At 36.3% G+C, this 27,523-nt stretch overlaps 1 protein-coding gene across 8 annotated transcripts in view; it reads right to left on the bottom strand.

Annotated features, from left to right (window-relative positions):
* The window catches only part of OSBPL1A (oxysterol binding protein like 1A), a 229,285-nt gene that overhangs the window by 131,510 nt on the left and 70,252 nt on the right, over positions 1-27,523 (bottom strand). For 7 of the 8 annotated variants that reach the window (XM_044382896.3, XM_044382897.3, XM_048218561.2 and 4 more), the window contains 6 exons: positions 15,773-15,834; positions 15,628-15,672; positions 14,128-14,201; positions 13,953-14,016; positions 4,646-4,744; positions 3,370-3,492 (listed from right to left, as the gene is read on the bottom strand). In XM_044382896.3, coding sequence (XP_044238831.2) covers positions 3,370-3,492; positions 4,646-4,744; positions 13,953-14,016; positions 14,128-14,201; positions 15,628-15,672; positions 15,773-15,834 — 467 coding nt within the window. Of the gene's footprint in view, positions 1-3,369; positions 3,493-4,645; positions 4,745-11,059; positions 11,137-13,952; positions 14,017-14,127; positions 14,202-15,627; positions 15,673-15,772; positions 15,835-27,523 lie in introns of those variants that run through there. The other variant, XM_048218563.2, reaches the window with a different exon arrangement.

The following is a 27,523-nucleotide window of genomic DNA, read 5'->3' as shown; positions in this document are numbered from 1 at the left end:
ACAACATAGTGAGTGAAAGAAGACAGGTACCAATGAGCACATACAGTATAATTCCAATTACACGCAATTCTAGAACAGGGAAAACTGATACCAACTATAATGACGGAAAGCAGATCAGGGGTTGTCTGCGATGGAGGTGAAGTGCATTGCCTGGGAAGGGGCCCCAGGGAACTTTCCGAGGTGATAAAAACGTATCTTGAGAGAAGTGGTAGTTACGAACGGTATATACATTTGTCAGAACATGTCAAATTGAAGACATAAAATACATTCATTTTATTATAAACTTTTTAGAGAATATATTACAGAACCCTGATGACCTTCCTCTTTGCAGAAAACAGCCGGGATTGCGAGTACTGGTGCCCCAGTGCTCACCTCCAAGGCTCCCTACCTCCAGCCAAATCCATCTCCCCTCAATCTAAGTCAATACATAGCACATTTATTCTTCTTGGTACCTGGGGATCATTATGGCCCTGGCTCTGTAATCTTCTTAATGTGTTATTCTGCAACAGATATTTACACAAAATTAAGAAAAATTAAATGAAAGGATACAGAGAGAAGGCGGCAACTCTCTCTCACATATCTATCAGTCCTACAGCCCGTTTTCCCCCCTTACCAGCCTCAAAGCAATAATTTCTGTTAATAATTTCTCATCTTGCCAGGGATGATATAAGCCTACACAAATGTATGCGTATGACCCTTTTTTTTTTCTCCCAGGTAGTAGCATTTTAGATACATCATTTTATACCTTGCCCTTTTCACTTAACCATAAGTCTTAGATATATCAATATATATAAATCAGTCTCGTTCTTGTATTGATTGTACCAATCTGTATTTATCAGCCCCATGTTGATGTACATTCATCTTCCAGCACACTCATTTTAACTAGGCATCCTTTATGCTTAAGTCAGGGAAGTCTGATACCACTTTCTCATTAAAATTTAGCATCTTCTGCTCATTAAATCCTTACAACACTGAGTTCAGATCCTATAGATTCGAGATATCATCAACAAATGAAACCCCCACTTTCCTTGTGCCACCCCAAATCTAAGAGCCTATCCCAGTTTTATCCCATAGTACATTCTACAATGATGGAAGCATTCTACACTGTACTGTCCAAAGTGGTAGCCACATGTGACTACTGAGCACTTGAACTGTGCTAAGTTAAAAGGAGTTGAATTTTTAATTCTAAATTAAGTATAAATAGCTAAATCTAGTAGCTATCGCATTGGACAGCATTTCTACACCAACACCATGCTTGAATTTGTCTTACCATTTTCATATTTGAAATATTTTCAAGTTGTCATTAAGGCCACAACCATAAGGCCAATATTTCTATGATATGTCTTACACTTTTCTCTCTGGAGACCTAACCTCAAGGCAGTGACAAAGAGATAAGAGAAAAACTGTTTTCAGTTGTGGGAGGTCCTCATTTTGGGTGGAGATAAAACAAGACCAAAAACATCATATAACCTGGTCACTTTTTCAGTGGGGACATTTTTCCCCCCATAATGTCTTGTCCAAACCGTGTTGAGGAAATAAGGTTAGTTTTATGTTGATTCAGATGGTTTTATAGTATTATAATCCGAGTTCCTAATTTCCTTTAGAAGTCTATAAACATCTAGCATAGATCTCATTTCACAAATAGGTCTCAGAATATCCTTACAACTTAAGAATCCAATGATCAAAGGCATCCTGGAGCCAATCTACCACAAGCTACAATTCAACATACTTCACAGCTCATTTCAGATTTTAACCTATATTTGGACCAAACTTCAGAAGTTGAGACAGAGTCAAGATTCACAGAATTAGCAAATTTTGTTGGACAGAAATATGTTTATAACCTGCAAAACTTGAAAGTGCTAAACACTGCTGTAACTTTCCCCGACTTCAGGTTGCTATAAAAATCCAGAAGGCAAAAACTTCATGGTTTTAAAGTTAACATAAGAGCATGATATTCAAGTGAATAAAAGGTACAGTTGAAGTTGATAACATGAAAAATTGGTAACTATGCCAAAGAAGAAACATTTTTTCAAGACAGTTTTTTTTAATGATATGCAAGTTAATATGCTTTTATTTTACCTGTAGCTTCCATTAAAAAGGTCTTAAAATTACCATAATCCTAGGAAAGATTGGTATGCTTTGTAAGTCCTTCCAGGTTTTATCATTTACCTTATTTTGAGGATAAATAGGAAAGGATTTCTTTTCACGTAGGGAATACTGACTGAAAGTTAAAATATTTAGCACAATTTTTGTTTTTTTGTTTACTTGTTTAACATGATTCTGGCCATAGATACGTAAACATTCTTTATTTACCCAGTTTTAATGCTATTTGGATGCTCTGGTAGATGTTATTTTTGCAAAGTTCACAGATCTGAAAATTGTGTTTATGGTTGTCACACTACATTAGGCTTTAAAAAAAAAAAAAATAGAAGTAGCACTAGTAAAGCGAATGTCAATAAATTCCGGCAATGTCTTCAACGAAACACGGAAGAGCTCAAATTTTTAATGTTCCATTATAAAATAGGATTAGGGATCGAAAAAGCCAAAATCTCTGATTTCAGTTTACAAGTCCTTAAGTCAATAAAACTCCTTAGGTATTAGCAAACTTAACTTCATTAAAGTTGTTGATTTAGAAACATTCAAATCCTGCAACCAATTCACTTAATTAAAAAAAAAAGATTAAAAAAAAGATTAAATTTAGTAGGCAAATTGATATGTTCTGACATAATTATTTGGATTGAAACTCCATCATCCTTTTGTAGTTCCAATTCTTCCAAACCCAATTCCCACTTAAAAGGCACAGCCAGAAAACTAATGCCCAGGAAAAAAAATACCTATTTCACTTCGATAACACATGCTGATTATTTCTCTATGGCTAAGACACTGATGTCACTTCAGATAAAGGCCTGTCCTTTTATTACTGATGTTTTATCTTACCTCTAATCAATGAAGTTACAGATCACGAGTCGTTTTAAATGAAATTACCAGCCAGGAAAGGTATCACTATGGTTGCATTATTTAAACTCTGAAATATGCAGTGAAGTCATAAAGGGCAGCAAGTCAAGCTCTGCATGCTCCCCCTACTGGCAGCAGTTTTCAAACAGAATGACAACCTGATTACAGCAATGGAAAATTTTTAACCAAAAAAGATACGTATGGGCACAGGCTCGTATCTTTAGAGCATTACCTACAGAGACATTTGATAGTATCATCATAACAGACACTATAAATAGCATAAAACATTACTGGACAAAGAGCAATTTTACCTCCATTGTTGTCAGATTTCTTAATTTCAAAACCTCACATTTGAAAAAACAATTCTTGGTGACAGAGTTAGCTATAAAAGTCAGGTTTGGTTTTTCTATATACCTCTAAGGATTCCTTCAAGTCTACAGCTGAAATTGCATCTTCCTCTTCGTCATCAGTCAGCTGGTCCTGGGAACAGTAGTGAGTGCTATAAGCAGAATGATCTTCTATTGCTTCCAGCCAGTCCTGAAATAATCCAAGAATTTAAATAAAAGTGAAATGCATTTTTACTCAAAAGAGGTGATATGACAATGATTTAGAAAGCATAAAATTTACATAAAGGAAATATTCTAGGCTCAAAAAAACAAAAGATACCCAAACCAACCAACAACAAAAGAATGATGCAGGTCTCCTGTCCACGACATTTCTGGATAAAAAAATTTCCTAATTCTTTAAAACGTATCATCTATAAGTTTACATATTCAATAATATTAAGACACACGTTATAAAAGCTGAGTAACGGGTGGAAATTTTTTCACTTAGATTCTCAACACTGTTGGATATGTTATTGTATACTAATATACCCAGAAATACAGTTTTACTAACTTGTAATCGAGTTATAAGAAAGCCAACAATTGCCTTGATGTTTTAGCTTTTATGAATGTTGTTAAAATATCAGTGATTTCACAAAAAGAATATTTGCCCTAAAAATATGTGTTACTTCCTCCTCATTTCTTACAGCATCACTCAAGGTCAAATTTTACCACTTTATGATATGGTCAGAGAGTCAGGATTTAGATCGCTTAGGGTTCCTTGCAGGGCCAAAGTTAACCACTTGGGAAAACAGATTCTTTTAACCCCTTACATAATTTACAAAAAATAAGACAGGTCTACAAATAGTCCTTTGATCTAAAGGAACATGGAGTCTCCATCAAATAACTGCGCTATGAATATCTGCCACATCAATCCCAATTTGCTTGCTTGCTGCTGTTGTTCAATTTACCACAAAGGAAGGCTGAGCTATACTGTAATAAATCAGAACACCTAAGCTGAAGCCAGGTTTTGAAACCTGTAAGCTGTGTGACCTTGAGAGAGCACTTCAATCTTACTGGCTTCAGTTTCTGCACCTACAAATTAAGAGGCAGACTACATAATCATTCAGGATTTTTTTTTCCAAAAATGATTCACAAAATCAAAATAAAGATAATTATGAACAGAAAATACCAGCAGGTACATGTTGATAAAGATATTAATACATAAGCCAAATTTCAAGCTTCATATAATCACCCCCATTAAAAAGGTACAGTCAACAAGATTTTAGATGTTAATATTGAATCGATCTTATATTCGGATTTTAAATGTTAAGTTTTATGAAAGATAAATGAATCCATAAAATTACCTCTCTTGACTGTTGAAGGCTATTCTTAGGAACCCTGAAGCCATGAATAGTGTCATCAAAGCATTTAATAAAGAAGAGGCAGCTATCAGTGGATTTTACCTTGGATATAAAGAAATCAGTAAAACAATATCATTCATGCACATAAAATGGGACATATAAACAGTACATACAGTACAGAACAGTATTAATGTAGCTTAATTATACCCAACTGAACATTTAAAATACCAACTGGTAAAAACTGGGGAAAAAATTAATGCATTGGGAATATCACACGCATTACAGCTTATCTTTGGTAACATCTGGCTTTCATATTTATAGTTACTCAAAGTAAATACAAACAGTCCATTAGGTATGTGGTTTTAGTTTTGTCCTTTATATTTAATAACTCAGCATGCACTTGGGCTATAAAATTCTTTAAATACCATAGCTCCAATTTCTTATACTATTCTCCTGAACCTTGTTTGAGCTGAGTGTACAAAATATTTGAACTAAGTGTAAAAGAAAAAATACATATGAGACTGATAAAGAAGGGGGAAAGGAAAAGAAGACAAAAAATTATGTCTCATTGAAATACAAGTTTGGGAAGTGAGGGGATTTAAGAATGGAAAACAATAGGGACGCCTGGGTGGCTCAGTCAGTTAAGCAGCTGCCTTCGGCTCAGGTCATGATCTCAGGGTCTTGAGATCAAGCCCCACACTGGATTCCCTGCTTAGTGGGGAGTCTGCTTCTCCCTCTCCCTCTGCTGCTCCCCCTGCTTGTGCTCTCTCGCTCACACTCTAATAAAGTCTTAAGAAAAAAAAAAAATGGAAAAGGATAGACATCTACTTCAAGACCCTACAAGAGTACCACACTCCTCCTTACAGAAAACAACTATAAAAAGCAACTGCAGGGGGTGCCGGGGGGGGTGGGGGAGAGGAGCTGCATCGGTTAGGTATCCGACTCATGATTTCAGCTTGGATTATGATCTCAGGGTTGTGAGACTGAGCCCTGTGTTGGGCTCTGCACTGGGCATGGAGTCTGCTTGGGATTCTTTCTGTCCCTCTGCCCCTCCCCCTGCTCATGAGCACTCAAGCTCGCTCTCTCTCAAAATGGATAAATAAAATCTTAAACAAAAAAACCCCACAAATGCCTGAAGGAACTGGAGAGTGAACAGAAGTTGACAGACTCTGATGGGAAATGCACATGCTCTTGAAGGAAAGGAAATAAGTAACTATGCAAATCAGTTTCCATACCCAAGGTGTTTCAGCTGCGACATACCGTCCACAGGGTGACACAAAAGCAGCACAGGCACAAGTGGAAAAACCCAGTCTTTCTGTCTTTGAGAATTAATAAGGGAAAGCCAGGGAGTCAGAAATATTAAAGAGAGAGGGGATAATCCTCCAAGAGAAAAAGAGAAGAGATCCCCAAACTCTGTTCACAATTGATGCTGAGAAAAGATTCAGAGCAGTCTCTTAAATACAACCTATCTAAATGCAGACCAGAGCTGCCACCCAAGAAACAGTTTACAACCTAAACCCAGCCAAAAAAATGACCTAAAACAATGGAAATAACATTTAACAGAGAAACATAACAGAACCCAGAATCCCCAGAACTTAACATTCATAGTAATAAGGATACAATCCAAAATTACCTGATATATGAAGAAGAAAGTGGAACATATTCTCAAAAGAAGTCTAATTAAAAGGCAAAATTTTCAGAATGGTTAATAGGGACCCAAACATATACTATCTAAACAGATAGAAAATAAAAATATACAGGTTAAAAGAAAATGGAGAGAAAAAGAGATACTATGCAAACAGTAAGCATAAGAAGGCCTGAGTGGTTGTATAATATTGGGCAAAATAGATTTCAAAAGTAAATATATTACAGGAGATAAAGAAGGCCACCATATAATAATAAAAGGGTCAATTATTCAGGAAGACAACATCATTGGTATGTATCTGCTCAATAACTGAGAAATGAACAATTCCCCAAGCATAGTTGGTTATTCTGATACCCTTCTCAGCAATTGATAAAATTAGCCAAAAATCAGCAAAAACACAGATTTAAACAACACTATCAACCACCATGACTGAATATTTATAGGACTCTAAACCCAACAATAGCAAACTATACATTATTTTCAAGTGCATTTACTGGGAATCCATACATAGAGCCATCAAGCAAGTCTCAATACATTTAAAAAGACAGAAATCATATAGGATACCTTCAATGACCAAAATGAAGTTATAAATCAGAAACAGATCATAAAAACCCAATTACTTGAAAATTAAACAACACACCTATTAATATTCATTGGTTCAAAGATAACATTTCTATTAATAGAAATTTCTATTAATTTCTAAAGGAAATTAGACAATAATTTGAACTACATTATAATGAAAACATACCAAAAGTAGCAGCATGAAACTAAAACAGTTACAAAGGTAAAAGTATAGTTTTAAATGGCTATATTGGTAAAGAAGATAGGCCTTAATCAATAATCTAAGCTTTGACCTTAAGAAACTATTAATAAAAGCAAATTTAAAAAAACCCAAAGCACAGAGAAACTTCTTAAAAAGAAAATCAACAGAAAACAGAAAAACAAAAAAAATCAAGAACTAGTTCTTTGAAAAGATCAATAAAATTGATAAACTGCTAACCAGATTAATCTAGGGAAGAAAAAAAAAGACAAATTACTAATATAAAAAAATGAAGGAGGGCACAACACTACCTAGCATACAAACATTAAAAACATAATAAGGGAATATTAGTACCAAAAAGTTTGATAACCTAAGAAAAGGGACATATTTGTTGAAAGGCAAAAATTACAAACACCAACCCATGAAGAAATAGAAAATTTGAAATAGCCCTTTAGCTACTGAAGAAATTTATAATTAGAATCCTTCCCATTAAGAAAAACCACCAACCAACCAACCAACCAATCTTCTGGCCCATGAATTATATCAGCATTTACAAAAGAAATAAACCTAATCCTGCAAAAACTGTTCCAAAAAATTGAAAAGAAATATTTTCTAATTCATTATATGAGACTAGTATTTCTCACATTCCAAAACCACACAAAATATATCACGAGAGAAATATAAACCAATATCGATCAGGAACACAGAAGCAAAAATCCTTAACAAAATATTAGCAAACAATTTATTAAAATAACAATACATCATGACCAACTGAAATTTATCCCAGCAATATGACTGGTTTATCAACACCCTAGGATGTATCAGTGTAATTAACCATATTAATAGAATGAGTAAAACCCTATGATCATTTCAATAATATGCAAAAAGCATTTAATAAAATTCAACAGATTCTCATAAGGGCTCTCAGTAAATCGGGAAATGAAAATAACTTCCTAAAGCACATTAAGGGCATCTATGAAACATTTATAGCTAATAACTCAATAACGAAAGGTTCAGTGCTTTGTACCTAACACAATAAACAAAACAAGAATGCCGGCTCTCACCAATTCTATTTAAAGTTGTACTGGAGGTCCTATCCAGTACAATAAAGGATAAGAAAGAAGAGGCATACGGGTTGTAGAGAAATATAACTGTCTCTTTTTGCAGACATGATTGTGCATGTAGGAGACCCTGAGGAATCTGCAAAAAAAAGCTACCAAAACTATTAACTGAATTTCGCAAGGCCGCAGGATTCAAAACCCATTTATATATAATAGCGGCAAAAAACAGAAAATGAAAATTTCAAGTCCATCATAATAGCTTCAAAAAATAAACACATAAGAATAAATTTAACAAGAAATTATAAGACTTTATAAAAGGAAATTGAAGAAGATTTCAATAAGGGAGAGATACAATGTTCATAATTTAGAGGTCTTGATATTATTAAAGTGACAATCCTCCCCAAGTAAATCTATATATTTAATGCAATCCCAACTGAAACCATTCCCCAACAATGAAATTGATGAAAGACATACAACATATTGAAAAGCATTTACTCAAGAAAAATCTACTGAATCTCTCAGTAAGAACAGTGGATGTTGATGAAGTTCTAGCCTGAGTCTGCTCCATTCCCCTTTCCTCCTTATTCTGCGGCAAATTGTATCATGATGGGGCAAGCTTTAAATACTGGGTCTGACTTTATTTAGAGTGGCACCCTGAAAATTCCAAGTCTAGGGCTTTCTCAAAACAGCAGCAACCTTGGTAGCAAACAATCAGGAAAAGCCAACATCACAGAACATGAAGTCTAAATATATTCAGCCAAGCAACAAATTGGCAAATGAGCCAGACATTTAAAAAGCTCTCAGAAAAATGCTCAAAAACTAAATCATATTTAAAGAATTAAAAGTATAATGACAATAACTCATCAAATAGAAAGCATCAATAAAAAGATGCGAATTATGAAAAGGAACCAAATGGAAATTCTGGATTTGAGAATTACAAGAACTGAAATGAAAATTTCACTCAAGATAATCTGAGATGGAAGGGAAAAAATATCAGTGCAGGGCATTATCACGTGTACCAACAGACAAAGTCACAGAAGGAATGAAAAAATATTTAAAGAAATAATCGTTGAAAATTTCCCAAATTTAAAAGAAAATATTACACATTCAAGAAGTTCAGTAAACTCCAGTAGGATAAATCCAGAGAGATCTACACTTAGACACATCTTAGTCAAACTATTGACAGCCAAAACCAGAAAATATGGAAAGTAATGAGAAAAAGAACTCCTTGAATACAGGGGAAGCACAGTAAAATTAACAGCTGACTTTGCGTCAAAAACAACAAAGGACAGAAGTAAGGGGATGACATATTTAAAGTACTGTAAGAAAATTTCTCTGTCTCATAAAACTATTGTTCTAATGAAGGCAAAATACACTCCCCCAAATAAAAAAAGATTCAGACAATTCATTAAGTATACCTAACCAGAGTAGAAAAAAAAAATTTCTTTAGACTAAAAGAGACACCAAACCAAAAACACAAAAAAACAAAAAAAAAAACAAAACTGGTGAAGTTAATTGCATTGGTAATTCTAATAGAGTATATATTTTCTCTTTTCTCAAATAACTTAAAGCAATTTACATAATTGTAAAATTGTATGGTTGAGCCTGTAACATAGGTGTAATATATATGAAAATAATAGGACAGAGGATAAAGGAAGGAATGGAGCTATATCAGAGCAAGGAAATGACCCCATATATCCACTGGAAAAAAAAAATAGAACTAGAAATGGTAAAAACATGAGTTAGAATAAAAGACTCTCTAAATCTATTTTTTCTCCTCTCTTCTCTTTTTAAAAACACAGAATGTGCATCCACACATAAACCTATACACCAATGCTCACAGCAGCAGCATTCACAAGAGACAAAAAGTAAAAACAACCCAAATACTCATTAACTGATGAATGGATAAGTATTGTCTATCCATACAATGGGATATGATTTAGCCATAAAAGGACTGAAGTAATGATACATGTTATAATATGGATGAACCTTGAAAACATTATGCTAAGCAAAAGAATCCAGAAACAAAAGTCCATATATTATATGATTCCATTTATATGAAATGCCCAGAACAGGCAAATTTATAGAGACAGATATTAATGGCTGCCTAGGGGCTAGGAGGGAGTGGTACTGACAGGCAATGGGGTATGACTGCTAACGGGTATGAAGTTTCTTTGTGGAATTATGGAAATGTTCCAAAATGGACTGTGGTCTCCACGTGGTCAGCACAAGTCTCTGACCATACAAAAAAATTACTGAATTATTTCAAGTGGGTGAACTGTATACGATGTAAATTACAGCTCAATAAAAATATTTTAAAACATACATATAAAATTGTATAAAGCAATAGATATAACACTGTATCATTCAGTTTTTATACATGTAGAGTCATGATACATATAATAATTATAACACAAAGGAAGGGGTACGAAGTGGAACTATATTAAATCATAGTAAGTATGGAATGAAGTAGTAGTTTGTGATAAAGACGAATATTATAATACCTAGAGCAACTACTAAGAAATAACTTTAAAATATAGTAAAATATAAACAAAAGGAAATGGTATATGAGACATATCTTCTGCAGACGAGGAGGAACAAAACAAAATGAATATAGAAACGCAAAATGGCAGACAGAAATCCAACCATATCAATAACAACATTAAGTACAAATTCATTAAACACCTTTTTTAAGATTTTACTTTTAAGTAATCCCTATACCCAATGTGGGGCTCGAACTCACAACCCCTAGATCAAAAGTCACATGCTCCACTGACTGAGCCAGCCATGCACCCCTCATTAAACATTCCTATCACAAGGCAGAGGTTGTCAAACTAGATAAAAATACCAAATACAACTGAATGCTCTCTGTAAGAGACTTACTTTAGATTCAGACACATAAATAGGCTGAAAGCAAAAGGATGGAAAAAGATACACAATGCAAACAGTACCCGTATGAGAGCTGGAGTGACTACAGTGATTGTCGAACTGAACGGTGTCCTCCCCAAATTCATATGTGGAAGCCCCAACCCTCACTGAGACTATTTGTAAATAGGGCCTTTAAAGAGGAAATTAAGATTAAAAGAGGTCACAAGAGTGGGGCCCTCATTTATAAGACTGGTAACCTTAATAAGAGGAAGAGAAACAGGGAGGCCTGCACACAAAGAAAAGCCATGGGAGAGCTGCAAGAAGGCGGCTATCTGCAGACCGAGGAGAAAGGCCTCAGGAGAAATCTATCCCTCCACGTCAGAGCTTGAACTCTAAAACTCATAAGGAAACAGGGATAAAGCTTCATAGCAACGGACTTGGCAATGATTTCTTGGATTTGGCACCAAAAGCACAAGTGACAAAAGAAAAAATAAATTTGACTAGATCAAAATTAAAAACTTCTATTTGTCAGAGTGTAAAGACAGCCCACAGAATGGGAGAGAATATTTGCAAAACATATACTGATAAGCGGTTAATATCCAGAATATACAAAGAACTCCTAAAACTCAACGCCAACAAAAAACCAAACAGCCCAATTAAGAAATGCGCAAGGGACTTAGATATTTCTCCAAAGACAAGATACGACGCCCAAAAAGCATATGGAAAGATCCTCAACATCACCAGTCATTACAGAAATGCAAATCAAACTGCAGTTAGATACCATCTCACACTCATTAGGATGCCCAATATAAAAAATAAAAAAAAGGAAAAGAAGTGCTGATGAGGATGTGGAGAAAGTGAAACTGGATCCCTTGCCCACTGTCGATGTGAACATAAAATGGGGCAGCTGCTATGGAGAACAGCAGGGAAATGCCTCAAAAAGTTAAAAATAGAACTACCATTTCATTCAGCAATTCCACTTCTAGGTCTATATTCAAAAGAATTGAAAGCAGGATCGTGAAGAGATATTTGCTCATCTGTGTTCACTGCAGCATCATTCACAACCACCAAGAGGTGGAAGCAATTCAAACACCCACTGACTAATAAAGGCATAAAGAAATGTGGTCTATACATACAATGGAATATTATTTAGCCTTAAAAAATAAATCCTGTCACATATTACAGCATGGATGAATCTTGAGGCTATCAGACTAGGTGAAGTAAGGCAGTCATAAAAAGACAAATACTGTATGATTCCACTTGGCAAGAGGTATGTAAAGTAGTCAAACTCATAGAAACAAAAAGTTAGAACGATGGTTGGGAGGCACTGAGGGTAGGGGAAATAGGCAGTTAGTTGCTCAATGGATAAAGTTCCAGTTTTGCAAGGTTGAAAAACTCCAGAGATCTGTTGCACAACAAAGTAAATACAGTTCAAGCTACTGAACTATACATTTAAAAACGGTTAAAATAGTAAATTTTATGTTATGTGCTTTTTTACCATAACTAAATTTTTTCAAAAAGGAAAGAAATTCTGACACATGTTGTAACATGGATAAACCTTGAGGATATTATACTAAGTGAAATAAGCCAGTCACAGAAGGACAAATATTGCCTATTTCTACTTACACGAGGTACCTAGCAAGGTCAAACTCATAGAAACAAAAGTAGAATGGTGGCTGCCGGGGCCTGGGAATAGAAAGGAATGGAATTAGTGACTGAAGGGTATAGAGCTTTAGTTTAGGGAGATAAAGAGAGTTCTGGAGATGGATAGGGCTGAGGGCTGCAAAATTAATACGAATGTACTTAATGCCACTAAGCTGCACGATGAAAAAAATTAAACTGATAGCTGTAAACACTCCTATTAGAAAAAAGATCTCAAATCAATTACCTAAGCTTCTACCTTAACAAACTACGAAGTAAACAGAGTGCTTTACAGCCATCACACAGCGAATGCTCAGCAGCTTGTGCTGACATGCGACTCATAAATGTAAGCTTTAAGTAGGCGTTTAAGAAGAAACAAAAGTTATAAAACAAGGTGAGGCATAACACAGCAGGAGCTAACCGATTCCACAGAAGTTAAAGAGCAAGAAATTTTAAAAGGGTGGGTGGAGCAACTCATTTTTTGATTTAAGGCAGACAAGGATGAGAAAGGGCTCGGTATTAAGTAGATGTGTCTACAGCAGGAATAGAAGAGAATGGCCAGGATTGCACTGAACGAGAAAACAAGATGGCACAGATGAGAGAGAGGACCCTGGCCCTCTGGTCTAATGTGAAAGGAGGACGGGTTGGGAAGACACTGAAGGGACCGGCTGTGTAATTAGGCTGTACTGCTGGGGAATGGGCCATGTCTGTGACTCCCTAAGGGGAATACCTGGGCTTCTGGGGGTGTTCACCCTGAGAAAGGCAGGTGCTATGCTCTAAAGAGCAGATGGACTGCCACAACGTGTTGACAACCCTAAAGAATTTGAAGTAGGAAATAAGAAAGCATGTCTAGGCTCCAGTCTTAGACTAATCTCTGAAGAGGAGAAACTCCTTTTTTCTCCTGGTTGGTAAAAGTATAAATAGTGAACACAGAGAACCCAAGAATCCCAATTTTGACACAGGCTTTAAATTTTAACACCAGAAAAACTTTCATTATCCCAATTTACCCATGTATAAATACACACATACCATGTACAACATACATACATATGTAAATATACACATGCACATAATATATGTAAATATACATACAAAAACAAAATGTTAAAGGCTCTATGTTTTCAGGTAACTCATCTCTCATCCCACAATATGTGGAAATAAAAATTGATTATATTTTTAAAACAGATATTCTAATTTTCCTTGTTCTCAAATAAAAATATACACAAGTGCCTTCTACCCCCAAGATTTTACAAGGCAGCTTATAAAAATAATTTTGGGCAATCACTTGCAAAACTGATTCCGTGGTCTGAGCAAAAGATGCATGTGTCATCCTACCGTGCATACTGCTTGAGTTAGGTGCTTGCATCCCTGGCGATAAATATTACGGACTGCATCAGGCCTTCAAAATAAATATTAAATGATCAAGACAAAAGGAAAAGAGATAAGTGAAAACTTTCAATCTTTCAAAATTTAGATAATGAAATTTAATGAGTATCAGGATAATACTTACTGTTTCCTATACCATGAAAGGACTCCATGTTCTAACACTACCCAGAATAATCTCCAGCCCAAAAATCTTGAACTCTAAGGGAAAAAAATGGCAAAGATTTTCTGAGCTGACACATCTAGATTCAAATACCTCATGGATAAAAATTAAGTTATGACAGTTCTATTGTAGCTTTTCATCTAGATAGTACTACTGAACATTAAAAAATGATCAAACATGGGGGCACTTGGGTGGCTCAGTTGGTTAAGAGTCTGCCTTTGGCTCAGGTCATGATCTCAGGGGCCTGGGATCGAGCCCCACATTAGGTTCCTTGCTCAGTGGGGAGCCTGCTTCTCCCTCTCCCTCTGCTCCTCCCCACGCTTACACACACTCTAATAAATAAAATCTTTTTAAAAAAATGATCGGAGGCACCTGGGTGGCTCAGTCTGTTAAGCGCCTGCCTTTGGCTCACGTCATGATCTGAGGGTCCTGGGATCGAGCCCTGCATCGGGCTCCTTGCTCAGTGGGGAGCCTGTTTCTCCCTCTCCCTCTGCCTGTCACTCCTCCCTGTTTGTGCTCTATCAAATAAATAAATAAAATCTTTAAAAAAATTTAAAAAGTATCAAACATGAACTAAGGTACTCGGTGCAGTAATGAAAACATATCACTACAGAGGACCAGGAACAGAAGAAATGTCATACTAATAAGATCAACAATGAACACCATTTATAGTTCTGACAGTATTGTTCAGGGATATTTACCGGAAGATTTTCAATTGTGGACTTCAAAGACAAAGTCTGGAATGAAATGCTGAATAAAGAGTATTCTGATTTTATACAATATAAACATATTTGTGCATAAATATATAGAGGGAGTGCTTGTAAGTGCAAAAGAAAATACATACTCTAAAATAGTTAATTCTAGAAAATAACTGAACTCCAAAATGCAAAGAAATTTTTAGAACCAGATTTTATATGTGTGCTCTGTGACAATTCAAATATTAAATTCCTATTAAGTCCTCCCTAGTTCAACATTCTTAACAAAAACATTGTAATTCTATGATTACGGAAAAAAATATGTTCTCCCACTCTGTTCTGCATAAGTTTGGTCACCTAAAAGTGTCAGACCACCAACGCGAGGGACAACAATAACGACAATAAGTAGAAGCCTAATGAAGCCCAGCTCTACAGAAAATGGCTAATGTTGTCAGATCCAAGAATGATTAAGTCAGAAGTAATTTTTAAATTTTTAAAAGATTTTATTTATTTGAAAGTGAGCATGAGAGTGAGCATGAGAGCACAAACAGGGGGAGGGGCAGAGGGAGAAGCAGTCTCCCTGCTGAGCAGGGAGCCTGATGCAGGACTTGATCCCAGGACCCTGGCACAATGATCCGAGCTGAAGGCAGACAACCAACTGACTAAGCCACCCAGCCACTATTTAAAAAAAAATTTTTTTTTAACAAAAATGGAGCACCTGAGAATTCTTTCCACTTTTATAAATAAAAAAAAAATAATACCAGCCTACCTTCCAGAGAGGGCCTTCATATCGTTTCAACACTTTGTAGACAACCTATTAAAAATATGTTTTCATAAAAAATGCCATCTATATATTTCAATAATTCAAAATTTTTCTGAAAAGGATCATATGCAAGTAGTCCATTACTACATACCTTATTACCAGTAAGAATGTGTTTCATTTCAGCACCCTGGGCAAGGTCAAGGGGTTTCTGATCTGTGTAAATATAAGGAAATAAAGAAATCAAGAGTTTAATTGTATATAAAATAGATGCTATTACAGCATATAATATTAATTGTTCCAACAACCACACCTTTTTCTTCTCCTCCCAAGTTATGCACCTGAAGCTGCCATCTCAACTCTTTCTGGCCCCCATTTTGGTAGCTAACTATTAAGCCAGCAAACAACATTAACATCAGAACACGCTGTACGGTTCTGTGATCCATTAAGCCTTCTTACTTTAAAATCATCGTACTGGTTTCCCACGGCTGCTATAGCAAAGTACCACAAACTTAGCGGCTTCAAACAGTACAAATGAATTCTTTTATAGCTGGGGAGCTCAGGAGTCCAGTTTCACTGGGGCCAAAATTAAGGTGTAGACAGGATTTCACTCTTTCTGGAGGCTCTAAGGGATAATGTATTTCCTTGCCCCATCCAGTTTCTAGAGGCCCCCTGTATCCCTTGATTTGTGATCCCCCCACCTTCAAAGCACGTCACTCCAACCGCTGCTGCCATCCTTAGTTTTTTCTCTCTCAGTGTTCTGATCCTCCCCATAAGGACAACTGTGAGTACACTGGGCCCACCTGGGTAGTTTGGGATTATCGCCCTGTCTCAAGATACTTCAATAATCACATCTTTAACGGGGCCATCATTTGGCCTACCAAAGCCACTCTTAAGCTGCTTCACCAGAGAACAGGTAGCAGAGAAAGCTCAAGAGCTAAGAGCATGATGGTCCACAACTGATGACAAAAGAAAAAAGAGATAATGGAGAATGAAATCAGCAAGGCATTATGGGAACTTTTGCAACACTCTACATGCGAGCACTCTATGTTTTGCCAAACAAGAAAAATAGAATTTGTTAAAGTTCTGAAGTTGAGCAGGCCACTATATGCAGCAAGCTAGCTTTAAAAAAAAAAAAAAAAAAAAGTCATCTCCTAACCTGGGAGTAGAAAATGGCACTTTCAAAGTCACGTACCTAACTGGAACTCAGTTTAAGTAAGGTAATATATTCTATCAAATAACCTTTTTTTAAAAAATTTCAACTCAAGTTCGTTAACATATAGTGTAGTATTGGTTTTAGGAGAATTTAGTGATTCATCACTTACATACAACATCCAGCACTCATCACAACAAGTGTCCTCCTTAATGCCCATCACCCACCAACCTCCCCTCCAGCAACCCTGTTTGTTCTCTATAGTTGAGTCTTATAGTTTGCTGTTTTATCTTACTTTTCCTTCCTTTCCCCTATGTTCATCTGTTTTGTTTCTTAAATGCCACATGAGTGAAATCACATTTCTTTCTCTGACTTATTTCATTTAGTATAATACACTCTAGTTCTATTCATGATGTTGCAAATGGCAAGATTTCATTCTTTTTGATGGCTCATCAAATAACCTTTTTATAAATCCCAAACACCTGCTGTGGTCTTAAACAGTTTTTTGTATGAATTTCTCCTAATGAGGATCTACTATGCACCAATTAATATTTTAGACACTGGGGATTCAGCAGTGAACATGACAGAAGAAATGGGAGGGGGGCAGGGAAGGCACAGAAAAAGAGAAAAATATAGTAAATAAAAATTACATGGCAGAGGGGTGCCTGGGTGGCTCAGTTAGGCATCTGGCTCTTGACTTCGGCTCAGGTCATGATCTCAAGGTCCTAGGATCAAGGCCTGCATCAGGGTCCATGCTCAACGGGGAGGTTGCTTGAGATTTTCTCTCTCCCTCCCCACCTCCCACCCAGCTCTCTAAAATAATAAATCTTTTTAAAAAATTACATGGCAGATAATAAACCATGCTATGCTGATACTTTTTAAGTGAATGATATGATAGAGAATGACTAGGGTACCACGTTAGACTAGAGACTAGGCAACTGATCAGGGTAGGCCTTTCTGAGGAAAAGGTGTTTGAATTGAAAGGCAGGATCGGTCTTGAGAAAATATAGGGGAAGGGCATTCCAGCAGATGGAATAGCATCTGAGGTAAAAACAATTTAGTGGGCAAGAGAGAAAGAAGTCACATCATGTCAGGGCTTTGTAGGTCAGTGAGCCAGTACAGAGGTTTAGGTTATTTTAAATATGATGAAAAGCTACTGAAGGGTTTTAAGAAAAAGAGTAACATGAGCTGACTTATGTTTAAAACTGTGAAAGTGTTAAAATATATTTAGAAGAATATAATAGGGGAAATGTGCACTTTTGATGTTTGATGATTTTGTAAAATTGTTACTAATAGGATAATGTTATTGTGGCTACGTTTTTTTAACAGCTCTGTTGAGATATAATTCACATAACATATAATTCACCCGTTTAAAGTGTACAATTCAGTGGTTTTCAGTATATTCAGAGTTGTGCAACCATCATGTGGTTATAGTTTTTCCTAAAGAAGCCTTATCTTTTGTAAATATACTGAAATATATTTTTTAAAGATTTTAAGTATTCTTTTTTTTTTTTTTAAGATTTTATTTATTTATTTGACAGAGATAGAGACAGCCAGCGAGAGAGGGAACACAAGCAGGGGGAGTGGGAGAGGAAGAAGCAGGCTCATAGCAGAGGAGCCTGATGTGGGGCTCGATCCCGTAATGCCGGGATCATGCCCTGAGCCAAAGGCAGACGCTTAACGACTGCGCCACCCAGGCGCCCCAAAGATTTTAAGTATTCCTTACACCCAACATAGAGCTCAAACTCACAACCCCGACACCCAGAGTCACATGCTCAACTAGGCCAGCACCCCCATACTGAAATATTTATACCCAAAATAACGTAACAGGAGAGTGGCCAGTATTAAGAATTCCTGAAGGAGAGTGATGAGTACATCAATAAATTATACTATTCGATTTTTTAAGCTTTGATAACTTCCGTAATAAAAACATTTTTTAAGAGATCACCATGGCTACGGTGTGGAAAATGCCTTGTAAATGTGGAGAAGACAAAAGCAAAGAGCAGTTACAAAGAAATATCGGTAGTCCAGGTGAAAGATAACCGTGGTTTGGACTAGAGAGTTAGTCGTAGATAAAATGGAGACAGAGGAAAATATAGAGAGAAGTTTATGGGTTTCCGGTTTTAAAGGCAGATTTATAGGACTGCTAATGGGCAAAACTTGGACTGATTGTATATTACTTCCTGTAGCAGGAAAAAAACTTTTTAAAGTGTTAACTGAGAAATTAATAGCCACTGTAAGTTTTCTAGCTAGCATATAGGAAGAGGTCTTATAAAAAGTTCTGCCAACTTTTATTTTTATTCTATCTACAGGGCACTTTTAAGAAATTATTCCTTTAGGTGAAGAGAAGGAGGACAATGTGATTTCTTTCACAGAATTCTGCCCTAACACCAAAAATAAATTCTGAATTCCTGCCAACTAGCTGAAATTCCAGTACTGAGCCTTCATTTCTAGATATAATGCCTAAAGTGCCCGGCACACAGTAAGAATTAAATAAAATGCTTTTTGAACGGAATGAAATAGCCTCCCTACCCAGATGAGCACCATAACCATGACAGTTCAAAATTGTACGTCTTATCAACCACAACAAAATAAAAACCAGGAATGATCCAATATTTAAAATTTTACATGATATAAATTCATCCTTTAATGAGAACACTAAATAAAAATGTCAGCACTCCTCACAGGAATTTATACAGAATGTAATTTCAATAACACACCAATGGTATATTTATTAAGAACCTAAAAGAAATTATTTTAAATGCCATCTGGGAGCATAAACAGATAAGAATGTCAAAGACAATCCTCAAAAAAAGAAGAGTAAGAAAAACCTTATCAGATATCTACACATTACAGAAACAATCATTAAAAAGGAGATACTTGCAACAGATACAGATGAAGCAATGAAAGAGAACAGAAAACTAAAGAGCATAAATTCTTAAAAGGTAGGAGAAAGGCATAAACAATGGAAAAGGAAAGATTGCTCGATGGAGGGTACAAAGATAAGTGATTAGCAATTTGAGAGTCTCACATCCTAACACATGCTCCCATATAGCGCTGCTTACTCAAAGCCCTGTGAACCGGGTGGGGCCTCTGGCCAACTTTATCCCTCTCCCTCTCCCCCACTTGCCTTGCCCTAGGCATCCTGACAACTTTCTTCTGTAAATATGCCAAGTGCTCTCCTGCCCCAGAGCTTTTACACTTGCTTGTCCTTGGTTTTCAGGGCTCTTCTGCCAGATATCCTCATGCCTCACTCCTTAACTCAACTCACCTCCATGCTCACAGAAGCCTTCCCTTACACACTTTCCAAAACAGCAGCTCCTCCTCCCGTCATCACTCTCTATCCCTTTCATCCTGTTTTATTTCTCTGCACCTCACTGCCTGACATTACATGCGTATTTACATTTTGTCTATCTCCTCCCACTAGGACATAAGCTCTGAGAGTGTGGGGACTGTCGGGTTCTGTTCACTGTTGGATCCCCAGCACCTATGATAGTTCTCGGCACACCGTAGAGGCTCAGCATTTGCTTAATGAATGAATGTGATTACAGATAAGCTAGGAGAAAACAGAATCAAATATTTACTAAATCTCAACTTAAGTTTAGAAGTGTTCAAAGAAATCAAGGAAGAGGATCAACAGATTTTAATAAAAATGTAAAACTTAAAAAAAAAAAACCTGGAAAATTTAGTCGTAGAAAAACAGATAATCATTGTCTGTATCATTGGAGTTTTGGGTGGTAAATTACATCCATGTGAAATACTATCCAGAAGGTGAGCCAGGAAGACTATGCTTCTGGAGACAATATGGAAAAACTGTTGATATTTTGATAAAAACTAGGAGTTTAATAAGTCAACTCTATTCTCAAGCCATAAAACAGAAGCAGTAGACACTTTCTGAGGCATTTGCCAATCTTCACTCTTTCACCATTGTCTGAGCATTGCTCTTTCCACACCGCCTGGGGGAGACACAGCAGCCATGTTTGCACCATAAGGCGTTGCCCCCCCAGAGTTCCAGCTGACTGTATCAGAGGCAGGCCCCGAACACAGTGGGTGCCATTGGATTATCTCCCACTGAAATTTAAAACTGAGGTTAGGAGATTCTGGTCTATTGAATGGGGTTCAGGGCAGCCATCTTCCAGCATGTATACTGGAAAACTGATCTGCTAAGAGACAGATGTGAGAGACCAAGCATTGAGAGAAGGATACACACACAAAATGAGTGGCAGCCTTCTTGATTCCTAACAGCTTCTGGTTCCTGATTCCATCCCTTCTGATGCCTGCTTTGTAATACCATGAGATACCTCTGTATTCTGATAATAATATATGACCTTCCTTTTGCCTATACTCTTGAGTTAGTATTTAAACTAGAAAAATTTTTTTTTAAAAAGTAGGCTTCACACCCAGTGTGGAGCTCATGGCTGGGCTTGAACTCACCACCCTCAGATCAGACCTGAGCTGAGATCAAGAGTCAAATGCCCAACTGGCTAAGCCATCCAGGTGCCTCTATTATTTAAAACTTTTAAAAAATGTTTGGTCTACCAGAAAATAATAACAACTGAAAGCTAAGTCTTTATGGATATTTGGATCATAAGTGATTCCACTTTGTGGGTATCTTCATCTTCCTCATTTTGAACATAAGCATTAGTTTTGCAGTTTTAAAAAAACTGTTCTAAAATAGGTATGAAAATAGAGGCACCTGGGTGGCTCAGTCGGTTAAGAGTCTGCCTTCAGCTCAGGTCATGATCCCACTATCCTGAGATCAAATCCGCATCAGGCTCCCTGCTCAGTGGGGAGTCTGCTTCTCCCTCTGCCCCTCCCCCACTGCTCGTGCTCATGCTTTTCTCACTCTGCACTCTCTCTCAAATAAAATCTTAAAAAAAAAATTGGTATGAAAATAAATGAGAAAGTTATACAATATGCCAAAGAAACATTGTATTTTAATAATTTGTGTTTTTTTTCTATAATGCAGACAGTAGGACTTAAATAAATACTTCCTCGGAAGGTGCCATCTTGACTTTTATCAAGAACACTTCAACAAGAACGTTCAACTTTGATTACTAATATAAATTATAGGGTAAAAGTACATTTAAGCACCAAAAATCAAATTTTTGATGTTTGCAGGGACATTTCTTTAGTTTAGACTGATATTTGCATGGGACTATTAATTCTTATTACATTGGAATGCTTTTGGAATCTAAATTTTGAAGGAAGAACCATTATAAACCACCACGTAGAAAAACTATCATATTGTTAACATCAATTTTAGGTTTCTGACTCTTTAAGCACTTTCAGGATTCCTTAATTCCCAGGTAGGAAAATAACTTTAGTTCTTAACTAGTAATTAGTAGATAAAATTTAAATTATGTAACATAGTTGTTCCCATTGCTCTGTAGCTCATAGAGCCTGCTAGGGAAGTCCTTTCCAGGTATCTGTACCCACCTTTCATTACATTTACAAGTTTACCCTTCAGAAAAAGTCTGGAAAGACCACAAATACACGAAGGTTAAACAACATGCTACTAAATAATGAATAGGTCAACCAGGCAATCAAAGAAGAAAAAAAAATACATGGAAACATATGAAAATGAAAACACAACAGTCCAAAACCTTTGGGATGCAGCAAAAGTGGTTCTAAGAGGGAAGTATATAGCAATACAGGTCTACCTCAAGAAGTAATAAAAAACTCAAACAACCTAGCCTTACAATCAAGGACCCAGAAGAAGAACAACAAAGCCTAAAACCAGCAGAAGGAAGGAAATAATAAAGATTATAGGAGAAATAAATGACATAGAAACTAAAAAAAAAATATTAAAAAAAAATCAATGAAACAAAGCTGGCTCTTCAAAAAAATAAAATAGATAAACCTCTAGCCAGACTTATCAAAAAGAAAAGACAAAGAACGCAAATAAATAAAATCACAAATGAGAGAAGAGAAATAACAAACACCACCACAGAAATACAAGATTATTATATTATTATGAAAAACTATAGGTCAACAAACTGGACAACCTAGAAGGAATGGATAAATTCCTAGAAACATATAAACTACCAAAACTGAAACAGTAAGAAATAGAAAACTTGAACAGACTGGTAACCAGCAAAGAAATTAAATCAGTAATCACAAATCTCCCAACAAACAAAAGTCCAGGACCAGATGGCTTCACAGGCGAATTCTACCAAACATTTAAAGAAGAGTTACTATCTATTCTTTTCAAATTATTTCAAAAAAATAGAAAATGAAGGAAAATTTCCAAATTCATTCTATGAGGCCAGTGTTACCCTGATACCACAACCAGATAAAGACACCACTAAAAAAGAGAACCTAGAGGCCAATATCCCTGATGAACACAGATGTAAAAATGCTCAACGAAATACTAGCACACCAAATCCTATAATACATTAAAAAAATCACTCACCATGATCAACTGAATTTACTCCTGGGTTGCAAGGGTAGTTTAATATTTGCTAATCAATCAACATGGTACATCGCATTAATAAAAGGAAGGATAAGAACCATATGATCATTTCAATAGATGCAGAAGAGCATTTGACGAAATATAACATCCATTCATGATATAAATCCTCAACAAAGTAGGTTTAGAGGGAACATACTTCAACATAAGAAAGGCTATACATGAAAAACCCACAGCTAATATCATCCTAAACAGGAAAATATTGAGAGCTTTTCTTGAGGGTCAGGAATAAGACAGGAATGTCCACTCTCAGCGCTTTTATTTACATAGTCCTGAAAGTCCTAGCCACAGCAATCAGACAATGAAAACAAGTAAAAGGCATCCAAATTGGCAAGGAAGAAGTCAAACTTTCACTATTTGCAGATGACCTGATACCATATATATGGAAAACCTTAAAGACTCTACCAAAAAACTGCTAGAACTGATAAACAAGTGCAGTAAAGTTGCAGGATATAAAATCAACATACAGAAATCTGTTACACTTCTATACACCAATAATGAAGCAGCAGAAAGAGAAATTAAGGAACTCCCATTTACAATTGCACCCAAAGCAGTAAGATATCAAGGAATAAAGCTCACCAAAAAGGTGAAAGACCTGTACTGTGAAAGCTACGTAACACTGATGAAAGAAACTGAAGATGACACAAAGAAATGGAGAGGTATTCCAGGCTCATGGACTGGAAGAACATTGTTAAAATGTCTGTACTACCCAAAGCTATCTACGCATTTAATGAAATCTCTATCAAAATACGAACAGCATTTTTCAGAGCTAGAACAAACAATCCTAAAATTTGTATGGAACCACAAAAGACCCCGAATAGCCAGAGCAACACTGAAAAATAAAAAGCTGGAGGCATCACGATTCTGGACTTCAAGTTTCAAAGATGTAGTAACCAAAACAGTATGGTACTGGCACAAAAACAGACACATAGATTAACAGAACAGAATAGAAAACCCAGAAATGAACCCACAATTATATGGTCAATTAATCTTTGACAAAGCGGGAGAGGATATACAATGGGGAAAAGAATGTCTCTTCACCAAACGGTATTAGGAAAACTGGATAGCAACATGCAGAAGAATGCAATGGGACCACTTTTTCACACCATACACAAAAATAAACTCAAAATGGATTAAAGACTTAAACATGAGACCTGAAACCATTAAAATTCTAGAAGAGAGCACAGGCAGCACTTCTTTGACATCAGCCATGGCAACTACCTTCTAGGGATGTCTCCTGAGGCAAGGGAAACAAAAGCAAAAATAAACTACTGGGACTAAATCAAAATAAAAAGCTTCTGCACAGCGAAGGAAACAATCAACAAAACTAAAGCTACAGAATGGGAGAAGGTATTTGCAAATGCCATATCTGATGATAAAGGCTCAGTATCTAAAATATATAAAGAACTTATAAAACTCAACATTTAAAAAATGAGTAATCCAATTTAAAAATGGTCAGAAGATGTGAACAAACATTTCTCCAAAAGAGACATCCAGATGGCCAACAGACACATGACAAATGCTCAACACCACTTACCCGGAAAACGCAAAATCAAAACTACAATATCACCTCACACCTATCAGAATGGCTAAAATCAACAACACAAGAAACAACAGGTGTTTGCAAAGATGTGCAGAAAGGGGAACCCTCCTTACAATGTTGGTGGGAATGCAAACTAGTGTAGTCACTCTGGAAAACAGTACGGAAGTTGCTCAGAAAGTTAAAAATGGAACTACGCTATAATCCAGCAATCACACTAGTAGGTACTCAAAAAAAAAATTCAAAGGGGTACATGCACCCCAATGTTTAGAGCAGCATTATCTACAATAGCCAAACTGTGGAAACAGACCAAGCGTCCATCAATCGATGAATAAAGCAAATGTGGGATGTGTGCGTGCGCGTGCACACACGCACAGAGGAATATTACTCAGATACAAAAAAGAGCGAAATCTTGCCATTTGCAATGACATGGATTGAGCCAGAGTGTATTACACTAAGTAAAATTAGTCAGAAAAAGACATATACCATATGATTTCACTCATATGAGGAATTTAAGCAAAAAAACAAAAACAAAAACAAAAACAAAATAAAAAACCCACCAAGCATGCAAAGGGAGGAAAAAAAAGAAGCAAACCAAGAAACAGATTCTTAACTATAGAGAACCAATGGTTACCAGAGGTGAGGTGGGTGGGGGGATGGGGGAAATATGTGATGGGGATTAAGGAGTGCACTTGTGATGAGCACCAGGTGTTGTCTGGAAATACTGAATCACCACATTGTATACCTTACACTAATTTTTACACTGTATGTTAACTGGAATTGAAATAAAAACAAGTTTACCCTTCAATGTTAAATCATTCTATAAATGACTACTAATTTTAAAAGGAATTTTTTTTACAGCTTTTTGTTTTTCATGATTCTTAAATGGGTATTCTCAGGCATGTCTTAAACTTTCATTATATGGAAATGTAGCCATAAAGTGCTTTTAAATGTTAAATATGATTTTAATGTTAAAATAAGGGTATATTGTATCTTTCTACTTCCTTTATTCAACAGTTTTCCTCTCTCCACAATACACGTAGCTCCCATTTTATCTACTTTAGTACTGCTGCAAGTACTAAATCAAACCAGAGTATTTAAGTACTTAGGCTTATCTCCACGGTTTCACTATTTTAAGGAGAACCGAAATAAATACCATAGTACATATCCCCTTGTGTTGATGTGAATGTTTTTTCATGTGAGTGCACTTTATTTTAGGTTTATACCTGTATGAAGCCCTTAGTCATGTGCTTTTCTGCTATCCATAGATCTTTGGCGAAGTGTCTGAACCTTTTTAAAATTGAGTATTCTTCCCATTGAGTTATAAGTGTTCTGTATATGTTCCAGATATAAGTCCACTGCCATGTTTTTTCAATATTTTCTCCCATACAATAGCTTGCATTTTCTTGTTGATAATGCCTTTTGAAGAACAAAATTTTATAATTTTGACAAAGTCCAACTTATCAGTCTTTTATATTCATGCTTCTTATAGCATAAACAATCTTTGCAAAACCCAAGGTAACTCAAAACCATAAAAATGTAGAAGAAAATCTTTTTTTCTTCCCCAATTTTTTTAAAAAAATATTTTGTCAGACAGCACAAGTAGGGGGAGCATCAGGCAGGGAGAGAAGCAGTCTCCCCGCTGAGCAGAAGGGGGAGAGGGAGAAGCAGGCTCCCCACTGAACAGGGAGCCTGACATGGGACTCGATCCCAGGACCCTGGGATCATGACCTGAGCCAAAGGCAGACACTTAACCAACTGAGTCACCCAGGAAACCTTGACTCTTACGTTCTCTTCTGTGATCCAAAAGGTTCATTATTTTGGATACTGCTATCCAAATCTTACATATCATTTGTTGAAAAATTTATCCTTTCCCCACTGATTGCCTTGACACCTTTGTCAAAAATCAATTCTCTCTATATATACATTGCTGTCTAGACTTGCTCCTGTTCCATAAATCTATATATCTTTACACATATCACACAGTCCTGAAATTAGGTTATGTGGTGGTTAATTTTATGTGTCAACTTAAACAGACTAAAAAGATGCCCCAAAAGCTGATAAAACATTATTTCTGGGTGTGCCTGTGAGGGTATTTCTGGATGAGATCAGCGTTTGAACCAGCGGACTGAGTAAAGAAGATCTGCCTTCACCAGTGTGGGTGAGCATCATCCTATCTACCGAGGCCTAAAGGCAGAGGAAGAATAAATTCGTCATTTCTTGAGCTGAGACATCCTTTTCTTTCTGCCTTCTGACACAGGAGCTCCTGATTCTCCAGCGTTTGGACTGGAGGACTTGCACTGGTGGCCTTCCTGGTCTCAAGTCTTCAGACTGAATTATACCACCAGCTTTCTTGGTTCTCCAACTTGCAGACAACATATTGTGGCAGCTCTCAGCCTCCATAATCATATATGCAAGACATACATATACACACACACACATACACACACACACAACCTCTCACATATATGGTACATATGTGACCTGTATATCTCATTCTCACATGAGATATACATGATATATGCCTCACATACAGGATATATACCTCACGCATGATATATATGGCATATATCTCACATGATATATGACATCTCATTTATGATATATATAACTCACATGTTGAGATACATAGGATACATGAGGTATGACATATATATAATCTCCCATTGATTCTTTTTCTCTTGGAGAACCCTGAATACAAGGTAGTCTAAGATCTAGTTCTTTTTCAAAGTTGTTCTGA

This window comes from Ursus arctos, unplaced genomic scaffold (assembly GCF_023065955.2).
Source record: "Ursus arctos isolate Adak ecotype North America unplaced genomic scaffold, UrsArc2.0 scaffold_17, whole genome shotgun sequence".
In the NCBI taxonomy this organism is placed as follows: Eukaryota; Metazoa; Chordata; class Mammalia; order Carnivora; family Ursidae; genus Ursus; species Ursus arctos.
The sequence above is the reverse complement of the archived record's forward strand: the minus strand, read 5'-3'. Positions and strand labels throughout refer to the sequence as shown.